The sequence below is a fragment of the Narcine bancroftii genome, chromosome 11 (genome assembly GCF_036971445.1).
Source record: "Narcine bancroftii isolate sNarBan1 chromosome 11, sNarBan1.hap1, whole genome shotgun sequence".
Classification (NCBI taxonomy): Eukaryota; Metazoa; Chordata; class Chondrichthyes; order Torpediniformes; family Narcinidae; genus Narcine; species Narcine bancroftii.
The window spans coordinates 62113418-62138242 of record NC_091479.1 but is presented as its reverse complement, the minus strand read 5'-3'; the positions used below and the strand labels follow the sequence as shown (position 1 = coordinate 62138242).

The window sequence follows — 24825 nt, the reverse complement described above, 5'->3', positions numbered from 1 at the left end:
TGTTCTTGCACTTCCTTCCTGATGTTAGTTGGTCAATGACAATGTGTGATGGATGGTAGGGATCCTCAATGATTTTTGACCCTTATTTAAACAACACTCATGGTGAATGTCGTCAATAGTGGAAAGGAAGCCCCCAGTGGCCTTCATGGCCATTTGAATGATCATCTGTATTGACTTCTGGTCTGATGCTTTGCAGCTACCACACCACATGATGATACAGCCAGAAAGGACCCCCTCAAATATGCTCCTGCAAAATGCCCTCCTCAACCATCGTAGGAGGCGTCGGTGCTGTTGTGCCTTCCTGACTAATGAAGAGGTGTTGTGGGTCCAGGATACATCATCCATTATTTGCACACTAAGGAACTTTGTGCTCTCAACTTCCTCCACGATGGAGCTATTGCTGCGTGGTGGAGCGTGGTTGACCTACATCATCCTGAAGTCCACACTCGTCTTCTCCACGTTAAGATTCTGGTTGTTGTTCTCACACCAGTTGACGAGACTCCCAACCTCCTCTCTGCAAACTGACCCAGCAATGTTGCCGATGAGGCCCAACTGATGTTGTACCAGCTGCAAACTTGATGATTCTGTTTGAAATTAACCTGGAAATTGCTGCTTCCCCCCCTCATAAAAATGGGATTAGTTAACTTGCCCTTCATTTTTCCAACCATGCAAATGGGCAAGGTGACTCTCAAGTGAATGTCATTTCTGCACACAAGAAACCTTTTAGAAGGAAGAGGAAAAGCCCCTCACTCTGCCTGGGGTGAGCAGTTAATCTTGTCTAAACCTGCCTCCCTCAATGCATGACCCCTGTATGAGCACTCTCTGTTGACTGACGTTCTTGTCTGCATGATGTTTTGACCTGGATGTCAAACTACCTGGCATCGTATCAGGAGGAACTTTTAATGCTGAAGCAAAAATAGTTGCAAAGCTCCCTTGAGAAGCAGCTCCAGTTCTATGCAATAGACAGCTGCTCAAAGCATTGTATGAAAACTGGCGCGGTGCCTGGCTTTCCTGGAAGGAGGAGACATGGGGAGCACCATCAGATGGGCAAGGGGACTGGCGGGATTCAGAAAGCACAGCACCAAACGTGTCTCTGTGTGCTCACAACTTCAGGGCAAGAGTGCATGTCACGAGCACTCATTGATGTGGCAAGATCCTTGGTTCGCTGAGGTTGAGCCCTTGTTGCACAGTTGTAGGTGGTGACCAGCCCTCCCCCCCCCCCCCCCCCCCATATCTTGACAACCTGTTGCAGGACCACAATTGAGAGTCTGGCTGCATTGTGGTATGGTCGCTGCAAAACATCAGACTGGAAGTCCATGTGGAGGATTACTGAAAAAATTCAAGATCACTGGGGTCTCCTTTCTTCTATTGACAACATTTACTGGGAGTGATGTCTAAATAGAACTCAGAGAATGAGAGAAGGCCCTTTCCATCCAGCGCACAGTATCTTGAACCCACTACCATCAAGAAGGAAGTACAGGAGCATCAAAATCAGGTCTGCCAGGCTGATTAATAGCTTCTTCCCACAGGCTGTGAGATTGAAGAAGTGTCCTGTAAGCAAGTAAATCATCCCAAATATTTACATTCATTTATTTTGATTATTCATGCGATCCTTCTGAATGGTGGGTTTTGTGGGTGGACTGTGGTCCGGAGAGACACTGCTTCGTTGGGCTGTACACATACACCCAGATGGTAATAAACTTGAACTTGAAGACAGTTGAAGGCTCAGAGAATCACAACACCGGGAGGCCATTTGGCTGATTGGCAGGAAGCAGAGAGTTGGAATACAGTGATTTTATTCTGGTTGGCTGCCAGTTACTCGTGGTGTTCCACAGGGGCCGGTGTTGGGGCCGCTTTTTTTTATATTGCATATTAATGATTGGATTATGGAACGAAGGGCTTTGTGGCCAAGTTTGCAGATGATAGGTGGAGGAGCAGGTAGTGTTGAAGAAACTTGGAGGCTGCAGAAGGACTTAAGAGATTAGGAGAATGGGCAGAGAAATGGATCAGCTCATAATTAAATGGTGGGGAAGACTCGATGGGCTGAATAGCCTATTTCTGCTTCTATGTCTTATGTTCTTATGGTCTTAGGTGAGATGAGGGCGATGTGAAGGAGGAGATTAGAGATGGTGCAGCTTTCTCATCAAATGTTGACTTCACATTTAAATGAGAGTCCAAGGTTGTGATCCTTCAGGCGCAGCCTTCAAACAAAAAAGGAAACACTCAGCAGGTCTGATGGTGTCTGTGGAAAGGATAACAGATGTTTCAGGTCAGAGAGCACTCATCAGCCTTGCATTGAATTGGTGTTTAGAGAGTGGAGATTGAAGTGAGATTCCAATACACTCTGCCTTCACTCCCTGCCACTGCCTTCACTCCCCGCCACTGCCTTCACCCCCCCCGCCACTACCTTTACCCCCTGCCACTGCCTTCACTTCCTGCCACTGCCTTCACCCCCGCCATTGCCTTCACTCCCCGCCACTGCCTTCACCCCTGCCACTGCCTCACCCCCTGACCCTCTGCCTTCACTCCCTGATACAGCCTTCACTCCCTGACACTGCCTTCACTCCCTGACACTGCCTTCACTCCCTGGCACTGCCTTCACTCCCTGATACTGCCTTCACCCCGCCACTGCCTTCACTCCCTGACACTGCCTCACCCCCTGACCCTCTGCCTTCACTCCCTGACACAGCCTTCACTCCCTGACACAGCCTTCACTCCCTGCCACTGGCTTCACTCCCTGACACTACCTTCACTCCCCAACACTGCCTTCATTCCCCAACACTATCTTCATTCACCGACACTGCCTTCACTCCCTGACACTGCCTTCTCTCCCTGATACTGCCTTCACTCCCTGACCCTGTCTTCCCTCGCTGACCCTCTGTCTTCCATCGCTGACCCTCTGCCTTCACTCCCTGACCGTCTGTCTTCACTCCCTGACTCTGCCTTCATTCCCCGCCACTGCCTTCACTCCCCACCACTTCTTTCACTCCCTGAAACTTCCTTCACTCCCCGACACAGCCTTCGCAATCCCCGACACAACCTTTACTCCCCGCCACTGCCTTCACTCCCCGTCTCTGCTTTCACTCTCCGTCACTGTCTTCATTCCCCATCACTGCTCTCTGTTAAAGTGCTTCATTGGGTAAGGAGTAAGAGTAAAATGAGATCTTTTCCCAGCACCATTGAGACCACAGGCAGAAATGGGAGCAGATGTGGTGGAAATGTTGTCAGGTACATGTATTTCAATTCAAGGAGTATTGCAGGAAAGGATCTTAGAGTGTGGATTGGCATGTGGAATTATGACATTGTGGCAATTAGTGAAACATGGTTACAGGAGGGGCAGGACTGGCAGCTCAAGGTTCCAGGCTTCTGTTGCTTTAGACGTAATAGAACGGTGGGGGTGGGTGGGGGAGGGTTTTGAAAGGGGGAGAAGTGGCATTGCTCATTATGGAAATATCATAGCTGAGCTTTGGCAGGACAGTCAAGAGAACTCGTCTACTGAGACTATATGAGTGAAGCTGAAGAATGGAAAAGGTATGACCACACTCATGGGGTTGTAATATAGACCACCCATTAGTTAACAAGAATTGGATTAGCAAAACTGTAGAGAGATAGCAGACAGCTGCAGGATACACAAGGTTGTGATAGTAGGTGTGGCTTGGAGTTTGTCAAATATAACCATATAACCATATACAGAGCGGAAACAGGCCATGTTGGCCTTTCGAGTCTGCACCGATTCACTGATTTTGTGCGCCCTCTTCAGGCATTGGTCCCGGTAGATCTTCATTCAATAACAATGGGCGAATTCAATGCAGGTGGAATCAGATAATAGCAAAACTATGAGCAAACAGATTGGCTGTCTGTGTACAAAAAATAGTAAAACTTGACGAAACTGGATTTATTAATAATGAAGCTAGTACCATGCTGGGATTGAAGGATGTTCAGGAAAGTTTTCTAAATCAATATATAGAGGTGCCAACTAGAGAGAATGCAATACTGGATCTCCTATTAGGGAATGAGACAGGACAGGTGATAGAATTGGGAGCATTTTAGGTCCAGTGATCATAATCCTGTAAGTTTTAAGTTAATTAAGGAGGACAGGTCTGGGTCTTGGGTTGAGATTCAAAATTGGAGAAAGGATCTAGAATGTCTGAATTGGGAGAAAATATTTTCAGGGAAAGATGTGCTAGGGTAAGTGGAGGACTTTAAACGTAAATTTTGAGGGTACAAAGTTTTTTATGCTGCTATCAGGATTAAAGGGAAGTTTAGCAAGCATAAGGAACCTTGGTTTTTGAGGGATATTGTGGATCAGGTTGGAAGGTGTATAGCAGGTACAGGTAACATGAAGCAAATGAGGAATTTGAGGAGTTTAAAAAATGCAAGGAAAACTTCAAGAAAGAAATCAGGAAGACTAAAAGAAGACACAAGGCTGCTTTGGCAGACACTGTAAAGGAAAATCATAAGGGTTTCTACAGGTATATTAAGAGAAAAAGCAAAGAAAGGTCCCCTTGAAGATCGGAGTGGTTGGCTTTATATGGAGCCAAAAGAGATGGGGGAGGTCTTCAATGTTTTTTCTTAAATCAATATTCACTCAGGAAACAGGCACAGAGTTTTGGGAAGTTAGGAAAACAAGTAGAGAGGTCATAGAACTTATACAGATTAAAGAAGAGGAAGTACTTGCTGTCTTAAAGCAGTAAGGACAGATAAATCCCCAGGGCCTGACAAGATATTCCCTTGGACCTTGAGGGGGGCTAGTTTAGAAATTGCAGGGACTCTGGCAGAAATATTTAAAATGTCCTTAGCCATGGGTGTGGTGCCAGAGAATTGGACTGTAGCCCATGTTGTTCCATTGTTTAAAAAAGGCTCCAAAAGTAATTATGGAAATTATAGGCCTGATGTCAGTATTAGATAAATTATTGGAAGGTTTTCTAAGAGAGCGGATATACAATTATTTGGATAGCAAGGAACTGATTAGGGATAGTCAACATGGCTTTGTGCACGGTAGCTTGTGTTTTTCAAGGAAGTTACCAGGAAAGTTGATGTAGGAAAGACTGAGGATGTTGTCTACATGGACTTTAGTAAGACCTTTGACCAATTCCCCCATGGGAGGTTAGGAAGGTTCAGATACTAGGTATTGATGATGAAGTAGTGAAATGGATTCGACAATGCACGGGAGAAGCCAGAGAGTAGTGGTGGATAATTGTTTCCTAGACTGGAGGCCTGTGACTAGTGGTGTACTTCAGGGATAGGTACAGACTAGAAGGGCTGAAGGGGCCTGTTTCAATGTGGTAATGTTCTATGTTGTAAGATTGTTCTGTGATGTTATGGAAACAGACATTGATTTTGGGCTCCTTATTGAAAGGTGATTCTGGATCTATTCCTAAAGGAGAAAGGGGTGTGTGTGTGTGTGTGTGTGTGTGTGTGTGTGTGTGTGTGTGTGTGTGTGTGTGTGTGTGTGTGTGTGTGTGTGTGTGTGTGTGTGTGTGCGTGTGTGTGTATGTGTCTTCAAACTGGACTTCAAGGGTATGTGTCTGGAACTTTGCTTAAAGGGGCTTCAGTTCTAGGTCATTGCAATGTTGGGGTATGACTAAAGGAAAGGGGCTGCATTCCTTAAAAGATGAGGATGGGTTTGGGATACTCTAATCTCCTTCCTTGAAAAAAAAGGGCCTCCAGTTTTTCCACACTCCTGAAAGGGAAAGGGCATTTTTAAAAGGAGAGTAGGGTGCTGGGTTTCACGTCACGCTGAGAAGAACTCCCTGGCATCGATCTGCATTCTTGATACTTACTGATGGCCACACGATTCAGTTTGAGAAACATCACAAGAATCAGCGTCGGCCCCAAGGGGAAGCATTTACAGGTATCACCCCTGCCCCCCCCAATCAAGGTCTTGTGCCCGCCCCCAACCACGCACGGGGACGCACCCACCCACAGGCCAAGCCTTTTTAGCACAAAATGCACAAAACCTTTTTCATTCAAATATATTTTGAATATTAAAACTTACCTGTTCTCCAAATGAAATAGAAACGGAAATAGGAAAGGAAAAATGCTTACGCTCATGATGTCAGAAGGGAAGTTGCGTTGTAATGCTTGCAATGCACATGTGGCGTCATATCGCAGTGCAACGTTTATCAGGGGCAGTGGGAGTGCGATGCGTCAGCAGGCGGAGGCAGGTAGGCAGCACAAGCACCCAATGCCGAGCGAGTTGAAGAGCAGAAAGTTACCCAATTCCCGCTCTGGAGCTGACCCTGACAAGAATAGGTTGGCTGATCATTTGTTCACAAAGACCATGTCCTTATAAAATGCAGGTACTGTCTCCAAAACATTGACAAAGCAATATTGTGATATTGAGGCCTTCTATGATCTTGTAATCATTATGAGACTGATACAGTTCTATCTTATTTTGTAGATACCGAAGCTGTACGTTTTATAATGTTGATGTACATTGCCTATTTATTTCCAGATATATATTTATATATGTTGATATTGTGCCCCCTGCTTTGTATAATTATCTCTTGATTGCTGTCCATCAACATTGCCTTGCTATTTCTATAAAACTTTAGGGTGCAACTGTCACCAGTTGTGTTGTCATTGTTGGAGGAGTGATTTGGGGAGGGAATTTTGCTTTAAACATGTTACAAAAGACCCCATTGCTGTTTTCAGTTTGCATTAACAGAAGACTGAGCTTCAAGAAAAGATGTAACATTTCTCCTGAGGTTTTGCCCATAATATCTTTTGCTGAATCAGAGGATCATCTCATTCCCTGGCCCTCGGTGGAATGACGAGTTTTGTTCCCAGTCGATAGCCTCAGTAAGCTGGGGAGGGAAGTAGCCAAAGCAACCACCCTTGATTGTTGCCCCCAGGGATAAGCACCCCCCCCCCCTCCCACAATTCCGGCCTTCACAGTACTCCTACTGCAGACTGACTTAGGTATCAGTGCATTGGGATCTATCGCCAATAAAATGAGAAGGCAGAGGGAGGGAGTGAGTGGGGTGGATGGGGCAAGAGATTAAAAATGAAACTGAAAATTGTTGCACCCTGATGGAAATAAAAGGTAAATGTGCTGCAGCAAATAGAGTTGATCCTGTTCTTGGCTAACAATATTGCTCATCTCAAAAGCGAAGACTCAACGGAATGTGTTGGACCTTGAACTTGATTCTGCCAGGACTGATTAAATCTCTGAGAATTGATTCTCGCATTTCTTGCTGAACAGGGGCTTGCTTTCGTCACTTGGCATCCACCACAGTTTGCAAAACAGCGTGAATAGAAGGCAAAACTCTGGCCCACAAAGGCACAAAATGCTTTCTCTCTCTCTCTCCCCTTCACTTTGCCTACTTCAATTATTTTGCGCCCTCTGGTTTTGCTTCGAAGACTGTGGCTGCTGCCTGCAACGCTGTTCCATGGTCACCATTCCATCTCTCAGATGACCCCCCTCCCTTTCACTTCTGCAGCCAGACACTGACAGAAGGCTTCAGCAATGTCAGAATGTGATGGGTGCTTTGTCTCACTTGAAAACCACAAGCAATGAAGCTGATTTCCATCCAGCCCATTTTGTTATGATTGAAAGGAAAGTGAAAAGTGATTTTATCCTCTTTCTGCCTTGGAGTGGGGGGTGTTGGATTAATGGAAATGTGGGTTTTACGTCAAGAAGGTTAGAAGAAGGTATGTCGTACAGAGCTTAGGCTAGACCCCATCCAGATTTCGCATGGAGTTCTGGGATATGTTCAGTTAGTCGAGGAAGCAATGTAGATTCAGCAGAATGGTAATGGAGCTATTAAATTGGCTCAGCTTATATTGCCTTGTGCATGGAAAATTGAGGAGTGATTTGATTAGGTACTTAAGGTGGTTGAAGGATTCAGTTGAGTCAATGAAAGGGAAACAATTACTCCTGCAGGCAGGCCAAAACGAGAACACAACCTTAGCATAAATACCAGGCCCTTCAGCGCTTCATAACACAAGGGTCGGTGGACAGAAAAGCATTCAACACAAAAATGCTCTGGAGACCAGTTTAACGTCCTTCATGACGGAGAAGGAGTCTGTTCAATTTGTCCAGTCTGCACCAGCTCTCAAGCTGTCTCAATCCCCGTTTATTTCTGAGTGACTCGTTCCCTCTTAGACGTTTATCTGCACTAGGGGTAACATACGTTGGCCAGTTAACTACCACCCTCCCCCCTCCATGTTAGAGATGCAGGAGGAAACTAGAACACCCAGGAGAAGTCCACACAGTCATGGAGAACATGCAAACTCCATATAGACAGGGCCTGAGGGTAGGTCTCTCACTGTCGTGAGACAGCAATACTAACCACTGCACCATGGTGCCACTCTGTAAATTATTTTACTTTTGCTTTAAGTTATGAAATTCATCAGGGAAATGGTTTGCTCAGGAGACACAGAACAAGCTCAAGGGGCTGTATGGCCTCTTGCTTCTCCACTCTTTCTAAACCCAACTGTGGCAAATGAGGTGTTACCCTTCCCAATAAAACCCAAATGCCCAGTTTAGATTTAAAGATGATTGCTGGGACTTCATTGGATGTGGCCTGATCCAGTGTACAACACGTGGGTCTGGCTGGAGAAATGAGCCCATGGAACCCCAGCATGTTCGCCTTGGTACAACCTCAGGTTGCAACAGCCCTTCCAAAAGCCAGAACAACTATTCATCCTGTGTGGCCCACTCTCCATTCTTGGCCCACTACCATTTCCCCACCTCCTCCCACCTCCTCCCACCTCCTTCATTTAGGCATTGGTTGAGTAAGTGCCGTGTTTAGTAGTCGCAGCGGTCTTCATGGCTGGGCTCGGAGTTAGCACACTTCTCATCACAGGCTTCCTCTGGGCATCACACAATCACAGACACAGGATGAGACATTCAGCTCATTAGGTCTGCGTTGGTCCAAAAAAAAAACACCCCAGCTTAATCCTGCCTTCCAAATCTTCAAATGTTACTATTCTGTATAAATATGCTGAGATTTCTATCCATCAACCAATGTATCCAAATTCTTGAATGGATATAAACATCTTCCTCATTTCCTCTGATTATTCTACCAATCACTTTAAGTCTATGCCCACTTTTCTCTCTATTTGCCTGAATCAGACCCCTCCTATTTATACATCATATCACATTTCAGTTAAGTCTCCCCTTGGCCTCCCTTGTGGAGGTTTTTAATCAGCTATGAGGATCAGGAGCTCTGGCTGGACATTCCTTCCCCCTTCCCACACTTAAACAAGTGGCATTTGTGTTAGGAGCTGAGATGTGCCACAGGATGAGGTCACTTCACTTTGCACAGATCTGGAGACATGCCAACAACTCCAAAGCAGGCAAGCATATGTCTGCTGACCAATGTAGAGAAGGGGAACTAAAATTAGAGTGACTGCCTAGGCAGGTACCACCAGAAAGTTTAGAAATTTCTTTAATAGATTCTTAAATGGAACAAAGAGTTCTTCGGTCCATTCAGTCACTTGCACTAATCCCTGACTGACCCCATTTTCTATTCTCCCCACATTCTCATCAACTGCCCCCACAGGTTTCACCACTCACCTGTGTGCTTTGAACAATTAACAGTGGCCAATTAACCTCCGAACCTGCTCGTAATTTGGGATGCTGGAGGAAGCCAGTGACCCCCCCCTGAGAAATCCATGCCGTTACAGAAGGAATGTGCAAACTCCAGCAGCAGAAACCCGGGCTGAACCCAGGTTACTGGAGCTGTGAAGTGGCATGTCAACCAGCTGCCTCACTGTCACAACAACCAAAAAGCGTTATGACCTCAGCTGCAAAGCAATGAGAATTGAGTTTTGACATTTCATTCAGCTTCAATGAGGTTATATGCAGTAGGTTTTCCTGAAAATTTAAATGACCAAAAATAGATTCTTGTCAATTACATATCCCTTCAGAATGTTGCCATTTGGAGTCTTGATTTGCATTCCTTCACATTCCTTTCATTTCACCTCACTTATTAAATCCTGACTGGTACACAGCCATTATTTTCCTCTTCAACTGATTCATTTTTGTCTTCCCCTTGTTGCGAGCCCAGAGGACCTCAAAACCCAGCAGCAATAGATATTCACCAAGACAAATGGTTACTTAAACAAAAGTTGCTTTTAATTATCTTTAAACATGAAATCAGAATCACGCTTTAACTTATCACTATTGACTTAACTAACCTAACTTAACCCCCTTCAAATTCTAAGCACACGTGTATGTAATGTGTGTGTGTGTGTGAGTGTGTGTAAGTTCAGAAAAGTTCTTTGGTTCACTGTCCAATCTCATTCCTCCAAGTTCACTAGTTTCAGACAATTCTTATACTGTGCACAGAATTTAATATGCTTGAAAGATAAATGGTTACCGCTCAGGAAGGTTCTTGTCAGTTTTCAGAGAGAGATTTGTTGTTCCAGGATACTCACAACTGATTCCTTTTTAATCAGCCACTTCAGTGTCTTGCTGACGAAACTTACCCCCTCAGAGTTCTCCAGATGATAATCTTTTTCTTTCAGGTCACCACAAAGTTCCTTTTTGTTTCACATTTCAAGTACTTTTGACAAAGTTCCCCACAGGAGGTTAGGAAAAAAGGTGGAGGCATTAGGTATAAATGAGGAGGTAGTGAAATGGATTCAGCAATGGTTGGATGGGAGGTGTCAGAGAGTAGTGGTAGAAAATTGTTTGTCCAATTGGAGGCCGGTGACTAGTGGAGTTCCTCACGGATCAGTCCTCGGTCCACTATTGTTTGTTATATATATTAACGATCTGGAAGTAGGGGTGGAGAATTGGATAAGCAAGTTTGCGGATGATACAAAGATTGGTGGTGTTGTGGACAGTGAGGAAGATTACCGTAGATTAAAAGGTGATTTAGGAAGGCTGGAGGTGTGGGCTGAGAAATGGCTAATGGAATTTAATACAGATAAGTGTGAGGTGTTACATTTTGGAAAGGCAAATCTAAATAGGTCATATGCATTAAATGGTAGGCTATTGAGATGTGCAGAGCAACAAAGGGATTTAGGAGTTGTGGTAAATAATACCCTCAAGGCTGATACTCAGGTAGATGGTGTGGTGAAGAAGGCATTTGGAATGTTGGCCTTCATAAATCGGAGTATTGAATTCAAGAGTAGGGAGGTTATGATGAAATTGTACAAGGCATTGGTGAGGCCAAATTTGGAGTACTGTGTACAGTTTTGGTCTCCAAATTATAGGAAAGATATAAACAAAATAGAGAGAGTGCAGAGAAAGTTTACGAGAATGTTGACAGGATTTCAAGGTTTGAGTTACAGGGAAAAGTTGTGCAGACTGGGGCTTTTTTCTCTGGAGCGTAGAAGATTGAGAGGGGACTTGATAGAGGTGTTTAAGATTTTAAAAGGGACTGACAGAGTAAACGTGGATAGGCTTTTTCAATTAAGAGTGGGGGAGATTCAAACTGGAGGGCATGGTTGAAGGGGGAAAATTATAAGGGGTACATGAGGGGAAATTTCTTTACGCAAAGGGTGGTGTGGATGTGGAATGAGCTTCTGACAGACATGGTTGAGGCGGGATCATTGGTTACATTTAAGGAAAGACTGGATAGTTACACGGATAGGAGAGGACTGGAGGGGTATGGACCGGGTGCTGGTCAGTGGGACTAGGAGGGTGGGGATTTGTTACGGCATGGACTAGTAGGGCCGAAGTGGCCTGTTCTGTGCTGTAAGAGGTTATATGGTTATATGGAAACATTAGACAGCCATTCCTCCCCTCTTGCAGCTTTGACCAGGCTGAACTAAGCACTCACAACCCATCTTCCAAATGTGGTTTTTCCACAAGCTTTCCAGCTTGTCCTGTTCCAGTCCCAGCTGCTGTTGCAGACTGTAAACTCTGAGAGAAAGCCTGTTTGACTCTCTCTGTTTGCAAAGCCACATGACCCTCTTAGAACAGCGAGTTCTACTCCAGACAACCTGCGGCTCCAACAAGTTCTTTCACCTGTTGCCTTTTTGTAAATAATCCATTTGTGAAGTCTCTTGGGCATGCTCCAAAGCTCTTGCAAAGGCTGTGGGGCCGACATGTCTAGCATGAGCAGAGCTCCAAAATTTTAAATAAAATCTGTTTTAAAGTGTTTGTATGTGACCTACACAAAAAAACAAGCCCCAATTTATCTCCCAAAACATATCTATATTATATCACACTCTACCCCTGGTCACTCACTAATTCACCAACTTTCATGAGTTTTTTGTACTCTCCTCTTCAAATCACATGGAGACAAGGCTCTGGTTGGACCTCCCCCATCATGAGGGGCATGCACAGAGGAAGGCAGCAGAGGGAAAGGGTAAATAAAGGAACAAGGAGAGATGGAAGGAAATGTGACGAGGAATTTGCAAAATCCAATATTTTTTTTTCCTTTAGTTTCCTTCTGATAGACAACTGGTGTACACTCATTGGACATGATAAGGCACTGGGACAGAGGTCTCCAAAATGGTCGATTTGATCCCTGGGACTATCCAAAGGGTCGATAAATGCCTGGGGTTTAAAGGGGGTCAATTTGGGGTCAAACGCAGGGGCATATCTACGGGAAATTGCGTCTCTGATAGGGGTGGCCAATCCCTTGCAAGATCTGGCCCTGGAGGCCACCATGTTGTACTTGGCTTCAGCCGTCTAATACGTTGAGAGTGAATGAGAGGATGAGGAATGATGGCAGCCAGTTCTGTCAACCACCACCCCCCCCCCACACCCTGGACAGCACCGTCACCCCACCACACACACCCCCCCACCCCATCCAGACACTCCCCTGCCCTGACATGCGAAGATCATCTATGCTTATGGGTCAATGAGGGATCAAGGATTCCCCATGAAGGAATTGATAGTCTAAAATGTTTCGGGGCTCCTGCACTGGGTCAACATCCAGTTTATTGCTTTCCCTTCATCTGCAGTACGGATGTACCGTAGTTCATGTGTACTAAGATTATAAATAAACACCTCCATCCGATTCTTTGCAACAACCTTGATCTCCTGTGTTATTCAGCAAGTAATATGTTTTGGAATGGTCATATTGGTACATCAGACAGACCAGTCTGCTCATTTCTTGCAGCAGTTCTAACTGCATCCAAAGTTTATTATTAAAAACACAAATGCTGGAGAACCTCAGCAGATCAAGCAGTGTCCTTTATATAGCAAAGGTAAAAATATATCACTGATGTTTCGGGCCTGAGCCCTTCATCAAGTTATGGGAAAATGTTGGCAGGCAACTGAACAAAAAAGTTGGGGGAGGTGTAGTCACAAAGGCAGGAGGTGATAGGTGGGGAAGGGAGGGAGGGGACAGCAGCGATTAAGGGGAGTAGAGAAGGGTGGGGTGAATAGAGAGGGAAGGGGGGAGGAATACTGAAAAGGGGAAGGGATGGGGTGGAGGGGGAAGAAGAGAGCAGGGTAGCAGAAACCAGAAAAGTTGGTGTTAGTGCCATCTGGCAGGAGAGTGCCCAGGCAGAAAATCAGGTGTTGTTCTCCAATTAGTGGGTGGTCTTGGTGGGATGGTACACAAGGCTGTAGGTGGCTTTACCTCCATTACTTTTACTCCAAAGTTTATTCTCTGTCTTCCAGAGCAAAGTTAGGAGCAAGTTATGTTGAGTACTAATGTTGAGCTGGGGAGAAAGGAGGGATGAAATGAGACTATTAAGTTATGGGAATAAAAAGGTTAGATCGAGGGTGCACAAAAGTTGCACGTGAGCGAACCACCACTCAATTGTTAGCCAAGACATTTTAAAGTTGCTGCTGCACTATCTAGTATGTCTATTCATCCTGATGTCTTCCATGTCCTTGCATAAAATCAGAGCTGTTCACAAAGTGGTGGTGGTGAGGGCCACATTAACTGTCCAAACTAAAATAACAAGAACTTCACTCCATTTCCTTACGATAAGAGGATAAGAAATAGGATCGAGCAAACTCAGCTGTTCAATAGGATCATAGGTGATATTACCATTGACCCATCTCCACCTCCAAATATGACCTTGTAACCCTTGACTTTTCCAAAATCTGCCTGTGCCTTAAATGCATATAATTGCTTCATTGGATAGAGAATTCTACAGGCATCCTGCTTTCAGGTATAAGATGTCCATTCTTTTGCATGTTTCTATAAGATCCATCCTCATCCTTCTGAAATCCAATGAATATTTTCCCAAGCCACTCAATCTCTCTTCATTAACTGACCCCCTCATTTCCAGAAGTTCAGTTCAGAAGTCTTCACTGGTTCACAGAGCAATCCCGTTCCTGTTTCCCTCCATCCCCATCAATTCTTCCAGCAACTCATGGCAGGGGCAATTTACAATAGCCAAAATTAACCTACTGACCCAACTGGCTTTGGAACGTGTAAGGAACTAGAGCACTCAGAAGATAACTAACTGGCCATGGGAGGTAGTGTACAGACACCACACAGGCAGCACCTAAGGTCGGGATTGAACCCAGGTCCCTGGGGCTGTGAGGCAGCAGTTTTATCACATGCACCATCATGCAGCCCTCTTGTGGGCGCGTTCACATGTTCACCTCATTTTTCAAGACAAAAGCACCAGTCCCTCTAAAAATTAACACAGTTCAGTTCAAGCATACATCCCTGGACACAAATCGACAGGGTCTTTCACAGGCAAAGTGGGCAAGGCATTGTAATGGTGAAAACTTCACATTCTCAAACATGAGGTGCCACCTGCATATCTGATTAATGTACCGCTCTGCCTTTTTGGGTATCGCATCAAATGATTTTTGGACTTTTGATTTGGTTGCAAGAATTGTGTGAAACAAGACTGTGAACCACATGGGTTCACAATGCAAAACAGGCACACTATAAAGACAACAACAACTTCTATTTACGTAGCACCTTTTGGAAAATGGCCGAATGCGCTTCACTCAAGCATTCCAGCAAACAGTTCCAGGAAGCAATTTGCGGGACCGCGAATGAGCTCAAACAAAAGAAAGATTTGCATTTGTTTCCTTGACGTCAGGCTGTCTGGAAGCCAGTGATCTCACTGTTGTCATTGCAAGAAAGGTGAGTTAAGTTTGAAAGGCTATTGCAGAGGAGAGAAGGTGGGGGCAAGACTTAAAGAGGGATTTCCAGTGCCTGCGGCTGTGAGGGCTAAGTGTATGGCCAGAAGGACATTTAAATAATCATGATTGGGTGAAGGTTTCATTGAGAGAAGAAGTGAGGCGATGCTCGGGAGAATGAAATGGGTGGTCCTTGTCATGGTATGGAAATATGATCAGACAAAGTAATTACTGATCTAAGTAAATGTCCTTTTAAGATCTTAGTAATGTCTGAGTAATTATGAATCTAAGTAATGAGATAGAAAGGTGATCAGATGTGGTTAGTGTGAACCAAGTTTGAAAACAATCCATTCCAATCTAATTAGCCAGGAGCGAGTGGGATCAGTGGAAACGGGGCTTGTAACTGGAGAATGACTTGAGTCTCACAGATATTTAATTGGAAGAACCTCCTGCTCCTCCTTCACTGGTGGCAGACAAGGAGTCTATCAATTTGAAGACAGTGTCGTGTTTGAGATTTGCAACAGGGAAGGGGACTACATACATCAGGGTAACGTACGCTTCCTGATAAAATCGTCACTGGGCTTCGGGATGGTGAGGAGATATCAATGGCAATGTTGCTGGAACGAGGGAAAGATGTTGCAGGCAGTTCCTTTTTCTCAAATGTGGGCTCAGAATGCTCATCCCTCCATCTGCTGGAGAGGCACCGAAGGAGGTGAGTGCAGCTGACAGTGTGGGATTGCTCTGTGAACCAGTGAACCAGTTAATTTTGGTTATTGTAAATTGCCCCTGCTGTGAGTTGCTGGTTGAGAAAAACGAGCAGAGACAGATTTAACCATGACACTCTCTTGTTGGGTGCCAACGGTCACTTTGGTTGAGCCCATTTGGAAACTGAAGTGGGACGCAAGCCTGACAGGTGATCACATGTTACAGGTCCAAGAAAGCTGACCCCCCACTATTACAGCAGGTCACACAAGCTTAGGAAGGGGAGGTGGTCCCTCATAAGCAGAGAGAGTCTGCTGTTTTTTTTTGAGGGGAGGGGTGATGCTGGCAGCTTTGACAAGAGGGGCCAGGAAGGGAAGCTGTGTGAAATGTGAACAAAATTCTGGCAACACTCGTTGAGGCAGGCACCATCTGCAGGAATTAAAAGCAACATCAACTGTTCATGTTGACAACCTGACAGTTTGGCAGCAATAGGGATAAAGTGGATAACCTGGACAAAAATAGTTTGCAGTAGGTGTGGGGGATAGAAACAGAAGGAAGGTTAACACATGGATGAGCCCAGAAATAGTTCTGCATCTTAATTAGGTTTGCAGAAAGGCCACAAACAGTTCCGGTGTTGGTTTCAGTGAACAACTTCCCTTGAATGTATTTTGCACTGAGAAGGATCTGTCCAATGCTTCTTTCTGAGTGCTCGATGGTCACCAGTGCAAATGGCCCTGTACCTTGTTGAGGCCTGGAGTGGGCACTGTTGCCCAACTCTTCAGAAGAAAGGAACTCAGTGGGTTAGTCAATATCTCTGGAGAGAAACGTTCACTCAGTGTTTTGGGCCAGGATTCTTTGCATCAGGAAAAAAAGGGGATCTGATGAGAGGTACAGATCCAGTCAATATAATTAGGCTTTTTCCATTGAGGTTGAGTGTGACAAGAACAAGAGGACGTGGGTTAAAGGTGAAAGGGGAACATTCAGAGGAACTTCATCACACAGAGGGAGATGAGAGTGTGGCACGAGCGGCCAGCTGAAGTTGTGAATGTGGGCTCAATTTCAACACTTGAAGAACAATTTGGATAGGTATGCAGGGTATGCAGGGCGATGGTCTGGCGCAGTTCAATGGAACAGGAAAATAATAGTTTGGTACAGACTAAATGGGCCTTGGGGCCTGTTTCTGTACTGTAGTGTTCTACAGTTCTCTATCTCAGAGAAGGGTCCTGACCTGTAACATTGTCTGTCCATTTCTCTGCCTGATTTGATGAGTTTCCTCATAGATTTCAGCATTGGCAGTTCTCTCATTTCTAAACGTACCGGGGATTGTGGGTTAATTGGGTGTAAAATGAGCAGCACAGACTTATGGGCCGAAACGGCCTGTTACCGTGCTGGATGTCTAATCTATAAAAATTAAAATTAAATTAGAATTATAATTTAAAAATTTGTCAATGCCGAACTATTATTCTACATAATCACATTGACCTGCATCTGGACCATAGCCCTCCATACCCCTCCTAAGCACGTACCTATCCAAATTTTTCTTCAGTGTTGAAATCAAGCCCGCATTCACCATTTCAGTTGGCCCCTCATTCCACCCTCTCACCACTCTCTGTGTGGTTTCCCCCTGCTGCCATGTTCCCTTTCAGCATCTCACCTTTCGCCCTTAACCTATGCTCTCTACTTCTTGTCTCACCTTATTGTTGAAAATAAAAAAACCATGATCAGCAAAAGCACCAGTCATTGAAAAAAAAACAAACCAGTTTACAAAAGACATTCAGAGAAGAAAATCTTCTGGTTTTATTCCCAGTCCAGCCTGCACTTGACAGGCCAACAACAAAATCATGTCTCCCGATGAAGGATCAACTCTCCATTTCCCTCCACATATGCTATCTGACTTGCTGGGTCCCTCCAGCATCTCATTTTTATAGAGACTGGTTGGCTTCAAAGTCTTCACCTGCAGAAGATCCATCTCGCCCCTTAATAGATAGAGAGCGTTATTTCCTGTTCATCACATTTGACACTGCCGCAGTTCTGCTGAACTCCTCCACAATCTGAATTCACCCCAGCAGGGGAGAAGAAGCAGAAAATCATCTCAATTTTTTTTTTTGCAATTCCCTTGTCATTACTCCAAGACCTAGCTCCTTTTTTTTCCTTTTTAATTTCTATCAGGAAATGTTTCACATTTTTCTATTTCTTTCCCTCCCCTTTCTCCAAAGCAAAAAAAATATTCATTTCTAACCGAGTGTGTACTTATTTTAACAACCCAGCCACATTTTAATTTGGGAGCAGGAATTAAAAATAACAATGCTGACTTTACAGTTATGTCATTGGCAATAACAGTAGTGTGACTGGGGGTAGGTGCAAAGCTTTGGTTAACCAAAGTTGTGAGCACCTCTAAACGTGCTGAGGTTGCACATGAAGTGTTTGTCAGCATTGCACAGGTCAGCTCTGTCGCTGCTTTCATTCATCCTCTGGTGGCCCCGTTTTAGGATTGCGGGGAAATGTATACAGAGTCCACCCAATCTCACGTGCTCAATCTGCAGTCCCAAGATGCCCTTGTTGGTCTCTGGCACCACATAAGTAGACATCACAGCCATGTTTGTTTCCCCTCCTCCAGCCACACCCACTTACTTCTGTGATTTACTTGGCATGAAGACAGTTAGCGTAACCCCACATAGATTGATCAACCAGCTCAATGCTGGAGCTGAAACAGGGAGTTCTTTGGTCTGAAGCTTTGTGTGTTACCAGAAGTCAGCTCTATAATGGGAAGAAACCATCTCCCAGTTATTAAAGAGTTCCTTCTTCTTCTTGCTCATGAACTTGTCTTTTGTCCTCTTGTTTCCATTCCCTGAATGCTCATTGTGCATCTGTATCCCTGTAACTTCCTCGGTGATGAAATCAGTTTTCCAATAACATCAATTTGAATCCCATAATTTGTTAGTTGATCCAACCAATTGAGTTGATATCCTCTGAAACCAGTGTCAACTTGTCATTGTCGCACTGCTGGTGAGACTTTGTTACATGTCGACTGGTTGCTGTGGCAGTGGCAAACCTTCAGAAAGGTTTCATAAATATGTGGAGCTGCTGATCATGGCACCAGAAACCCAGGTTCAACCCTGACCTCCAGCAATGTGTGGGTGCAGTTCGCACCCTCTCCCTGTGACTGTGTGGGTTTCCCCCAGATTTTCCAGTTTCCTCCTCCCATATCCCAAAGACACGTTGGTGTCAATTGGCTGCTGTGCATTGTTCCAGGTGTGTGAAGGAGTGGGAGAATCTGGGAGGAAGCGATGAGAAAGTGGGGAGAGTAAAAGAAAGGGATCAATCTTGGATGAGTGAGCTGAAGAGCTTGTTTCTGCATTGCACCTCTGCAACATCGTGACTCTACAACTTCTAGCACTGAAGCATACTTTGGTTCTTAAAGAATGTTATGTTGATCCACATCTTTTCTTTAAAAAGTACAGAGCTTGGCTAAAGAAATTCAATTCAGAGAATACAGCTTTAAGCTCATTCGGTAGTGATGCCTTCCTCAAATTTTCCTTCTCAATATCATGACTGCCAATGCATTGCTCTGTGTTTTATCACACCATACAACCAGTTAAACTAAACTGGCCGGTTCCCTTTTCATCATGGCCATAATAGGAAGAATCGTCATAGATTTAAAGCAGTGGTTCTCAACCTTTTTCTTTCCACACACATACCACTTTAATCAGTGATTAAAGGATTCCTCAAGGTGGGATGTGGGTGAAAAAAAAGTGGAAACCCACTGTTGTAATTGTACCTCATTGACTCGTAATGTGCACAGTTTCAGAACGCCAAAGGAAATGGGCCATTTTTCTTTTTTTTTTCAAATTTTATTTAAAAGATTTTTTAAAAACAAAATACAATCAAATAACAGCAAGAAATTTTTAGATACATAAAAAAAACCCTCGCCACCCTCCCAACCCTTCAGCCAGCTCCCTTAAGGGAGCCAAATACAAAAACAAAATTGAATATATAGAATATTTCAAAGTATTTTCAAATTCATATAGTCCAAATAAGAAGACCACATATTAATAAAGAAGGAATAATTATCATGCAAGTTTTGTGTATTTTTTTCCAACTGAATACAAGCTCTTAAATGACCATTTTTCTCAAGCAAAATATTTCAGTAACAATTGGGTCTAGAGCAGTGATTCTCAACCTTCCCTTCCCACCCACCGACCACCTTATTCATCACGGAGCACCAATAGCATAGGGATTACTTAAAGTGGGATGTGAGTGGAAAGAAAAAGGTTGAGAACCAGATGATTTTAGGGTGACTTACATGGAATCGCTGACAAAATTGTGGCATGGGGTTCCCTGAACTCTTTCTCAGCGACACATCAAGGTTTTCCTCCACTGTCCTTGGAGCAACAGCATGGGAGCCATGTGGAATGGCACGAGTTGCAATGAAATGTGTTTGCCCTCCCATGGGTCTCTTTTCTCTATTGTCGCGTGTGCTGCTTTAAGATGTGCTCTGCCATTAAAAGAACATTTGCGCAGCTGGCAACAGACTGAGCTTGCTGCTTCCCTGACTGTTTTTATTTGTTTTTCTGCATTCTATAATGGAAAATGTAGGTCACTGGAAAGGTAAGGAGGCAACTGAAAGTCTGGCATGCCTTACTTAACATCAAATGACTTGAATGCCCCTGCAACACTTGCTTAACTCCCCTCCCACCCCCATTTCATTGAAAGCACTGAAAACAACTCTCTTTATTTCAAAACATTTCCATTTTCATATTGCCATCTGCTGCTGAGGTTTCCTGCGAACTAACTTCTGACTGAATTCATCCCTTTTCCAGCCCAAAGGTCCAAATTTAAAGATTTAGGCATGCAGCATGATAACAGCCCACGAGCCTGTGCTGGCCAATTAGCCTTCTAACTTCATGCGCCTTTGGATTGTGGGAGGAATCCGGAGCACCCGGAGGAACCCCACGCAGAAAAATGTGCAAACTCTTTAACGACAGCGGAGGATTCGAGCCTTGGTCACTGGCACTTTAAGGGTGCTGCGTTAACTGCTACACTAGCCCTGTGTAGCTTGCATCTCAGTTGATCCACAGTGTCGCTTGTAGATGCTGAACAGGACAATAAATATCCAAGCTGAGTAGAATTGTTGGTCAATGCAATGGCCTTTCAGCAGTAATGCATTGTGGCTGCAGGTTTACCCTGGGCTAGAAAAGGATCTTACAACCATCATTCTCCATTTGATCAATCCTGCCATCATTTTTCCTGACAGCAGAATGTGTCACTCCATGAGCTGCTCACTCATTTCCACAATTCCTTCCTACCATTGAAATATTTTGAATTGGAATTTAACTTGTTGCTTGAAAATGAAGAGATTTATCAGACTCATCAAATGTACAGTCACATTTTGCACTGACGATCTCACGTAACGCAGTGGAGTATGCCTTATTGGAACAACTTCCCAGTTCATTCAGATGGTTGAATCTGGTAATGCATATGGCTGCCTGTGCACATTGGCTTTGCTGTGTGTTGCTTTCTCATTTTAAAACGTGCCCTCCCATTAAATCTCATCCTTCTTTACAGTGACACAGAGGACCATAAACCACTTAAAGGTAGCCGGACGCCCTCTGACGGGACGGTGAAGAAAGGCGTGAGTGATGACAGCTTGGTTGACTACAGTGAAGGTGGGGAAGGGCAATTCAATGAAGATGGCTCTTTTATTGGACAGTACAGCGGAAAGAAGGAAAAGGAAACGGTGGAGGGCAATGAGAGCTCCGAAGCCCCATCCCCGGTCAATGCCATGAACTCCTTTGTCTAACACAAGGGGAGGTTGTGGAATCATCCAACATCCCATGCACCAGTAAAGCGTAGAGTTTATCCATTCACACTTATCTCTTGACTTGTCATTACATGCACGTTCAGAAATGAAGGGATGATGGGAAGTTAGTGCCTAAACGTTCAGAGTCTGCAGATGAACCAAACAAAGGAAGAAATCCCTGACATGAGTTTTCAGGGAATGAAGCTGAAGAGAGAAGGGATTGGGAATTATTGAATACTAATCTGGAACAGAAGTTCATCTTCTATGTGTATAACATTTGACCTGGCACATCATTTGTTGGATTCCACTTCTTTGTGTCCTCTTGGTTTGCGCTAACATCGTGCATGAGAACAACGTGTATCTCACTGCCACATAAGATAGATGAGTGTGTGCTGTGATGACAGTGGTCTGTATAATATTTGTTTATAAAGTGCAGAGTGCAGTGACTGAAAATGAACCTCGTTTTGTCGTCAGTGTTCGATTGGTATTCTAGAGCTCGCCAATGTCGGTGGGACATTGTTGTGAAGGTGATACAGTATGACTTTTCATTGAATGTATAACAACTGTTTGTGTCTTTTTATTTTGCAAGACAGCAAAAGAAAAAAAAATGGGAGGGTTTGACTGTATTGGATCCAAGTGGACGATTTAAAGTGAAATGCTTTGGGTTGGTAACTGAGTCTCCTGTTTTTACCATAATGTTGTAGTTCTAGCAAGGGAGAAAGCAAGAGGGAGTTCTTTATCCAATTACAAAAGAACTGCAAAGTTCTTCTGAAAGGCACAATTCACACACTATTAATATGAGCACACAAAACCTCTGAAAGCCTTGCACACCTTTCTTTGTAAATGATACCTAGCTACTTGTTAAAGAAATATTTGAATGAATGCCACACACCACAATTAATGATGGCATTCAGTTGCCATATCTACTTGTTATTATTGCTAGTTATACTGCCTTTTCAGATCTAAATTGAAGCCAAAAAAAAATGTGTTCCCTCTATTTTTCAACTAAAAGTCAAGTGTTCTATCCAAACCCTTTGCGAAGTGTTAGACAAGGATTACATGAATTGGGATTACAAGCTCTTGGTTACAAGAATGTTGTCTGTTTGCCATTTTCTTTCCTTCATAACTTGCATCAAGTTTAATTAAGCTTCTTTTTGTTGTAGATATTGTGTTGTATTTTGTAAATATGATTTGACGCCATTACCACAGGCTTCTAGATTGCTTCAGTGCAGCTCGGTTTGCTCTGTGTATGAAGTGAAATATCGCCAATCGAGTCCATGAAATTCGGTGGTTGGGTTGCCAGTCCTCCAGAGTTTTCCTTTTCTTTCTGATGATTAAATATTAATCGACTGCTTTGGCCTCTCCATATTCGAAGTGGTAAAATATCAGCCACAATCGTAGTGAATGGTGGAGCAGGTGCAAGTGGCTGAATAGCCTCTTCCTGCTTCTATTTCCAATCATCAATGGCTTATTCTCTGCCGGTTTTACCATTCACAATGACTCGTCACAGCACATTGCATTCAGCCTTGCAAAGAGCGGACCCTCCAAGACACTGTGGCCCACCCCACATCACACCTTTCATTACATCGCCTGTTCCCTTTCCTCTCACTACAGATTTCCCAGGGTGTCCTCCCAGTCTTGACAGAGTTCTTTTCATACTTCTGCACTGGACACAGTGTGACCTCTGCAACATCGGGAAGACACCGATGCGTGACTGTTTCTTGAAGCACTTTTGTCAACTCTATAGGTGCAACCCCAACTTCTGGTCACCTGCCACTGTATTTCCCTGCCTCATTTTCACTCCAGTCTCTCAGTTCTCCACATTTTACACCATTGTACTGAAGATCAATCTAAGCTTGGGAATGAAGTAAGCTTTGTTGTATTTCCACTTCTGTGAGATGCATTGTTTCCTGTCCCATTATCACCCTCCTCTCCTCCTTTTCAGAAACCTTTCTTTTTCCACCTTCCAAGCCACCAGCCATCCCTGCCACGTGGCTGCTAAAAACTTAAACCGTTTATGTCCACCTTTGGATGGAGGATCGTCAAGCTTAAACATTTGCTCTGTTTCTCCCTCCGCAGACGCCGGCAAATCTGCTGAGCATTTCCAAAGTTTTCCCTGGTGCAATACCCAGGAGATAACAGAAGGACTGCATCGGGAAAAATCTTTGTTGATGTTTTATTTGCTATAAATATGTGGGTGAATATGTCTGTGTAATGGATGGGTGAAGCTCAGGTGAAGAAATCTCCAAAAATCTCACTGAAAAGTTTTATTCTCTCACTGTATTTTCTGCTGTTCATTTGTAAAGCTACCAACTCCCTGGTTGTGGAGTAATCTGTTTTTAACTAACTGGGATATCTCACTTCCATGATTTTATTCTGATTCTCCAGTAACTGGTTACAGTATTGGAGAGGCTAATTGTCCCACCTTACATAAAATAGCTACTGCCTGCAAAATGACTTTTTGAAAAAAAAATATTTACAGAGCCATCAATTTTTTTCCCCCTCCCAGCTTACTAATGGGACAGAGCACAAGCCAGAAAGCAGTCCACAGGACATCTTATTCTTGACAGGATCAACGTGGTAATGAGCGTCCTTTGGGGGACGTGTTGATGAAGCTGGTGGATCAAGTTAATTTTGAGCGCAGGTGATCTGGATGTGAGATTTCTCTTTGCATGGGAAGGCATAGAATCAGATGGAAAGATATCTGCTGTGCCTCGTTGTTCTGCATTGCCAGTAAGAATTTACTGATTTTGTACTGGAAAAAAAAGAAGCAAATGGGAAAATAAATGTGCTCTAGACTTTCACTTTTCGGGCCTTCTCTTATTTGTTTCTTTCATGACTGATATCAGATGATTTGAGAACTGGAGGTTCTGATTTACACAATGAATTCTCTTCAGTGACTTTCTGTTCAATTATACAGTGTGGAATATTTCATGACAACAAGTCTTATGATGTGTGGGCTCTCCTTAAAAGAGACCTTGATGTTTCTCTGCAGCAATTGTAATTGAACTTTAAGGTCAAGCCCATTCCACTGAATACAACACCATGACACTGGACTAGTCTGCAAAAGTGGAAGAAAGTGTGGCAACGCTCTGTGACAGCAGCAGTCTAGGTTAGAATCCAGTACTGTCTGTAAGCAGTTTGCATGTTCTTCCCATGAACTGTGTAAATAAAAAAAATTATAATATTACAAGCTCCAGTTTTAGTAAAATGGGATAATCACTGTAAGGGATAGTATAGACAGGAGGGTCACAGTTAACATTTAACATTTCATATAAACACATTGTGATTTTGCAAAGGGAGAAGCATTCTGACTGCTAAAAAGAAAACATCTTTTTAGAGCAGCTCTTGTGGC

At 43.9% G+C, this 24825-nt stretch overlaps 1 protein-coding gene across 2 annotated transcripts in view; it reads left to right on the top strand.

Annotated features, from left to right (window-relative positions):
- Window positions 1-24275, top strand: part of nrcama (neuronal cell adhesion molecule a) — a 255963-nt gene extending 231688 nt beyond the window's left edge. For both annotated transcript variants that reach the window (XM_069903115.1, XM_069903117.1), the window contains one exon: window positions 21236-24275. In XM_069903115.1, the coding sequence (XP_069759216.1) occupies window positions 21236-21470 (235 nt within the window). In that variant the 3' untranslated portion in view covers window positions 21471-24275. The remainder of the gene's footprint in view (window positions 1-21235) is intronic.
- The last annotated feature ends 550 nt before the right edge of the window (window positions 24276-24825 follow it).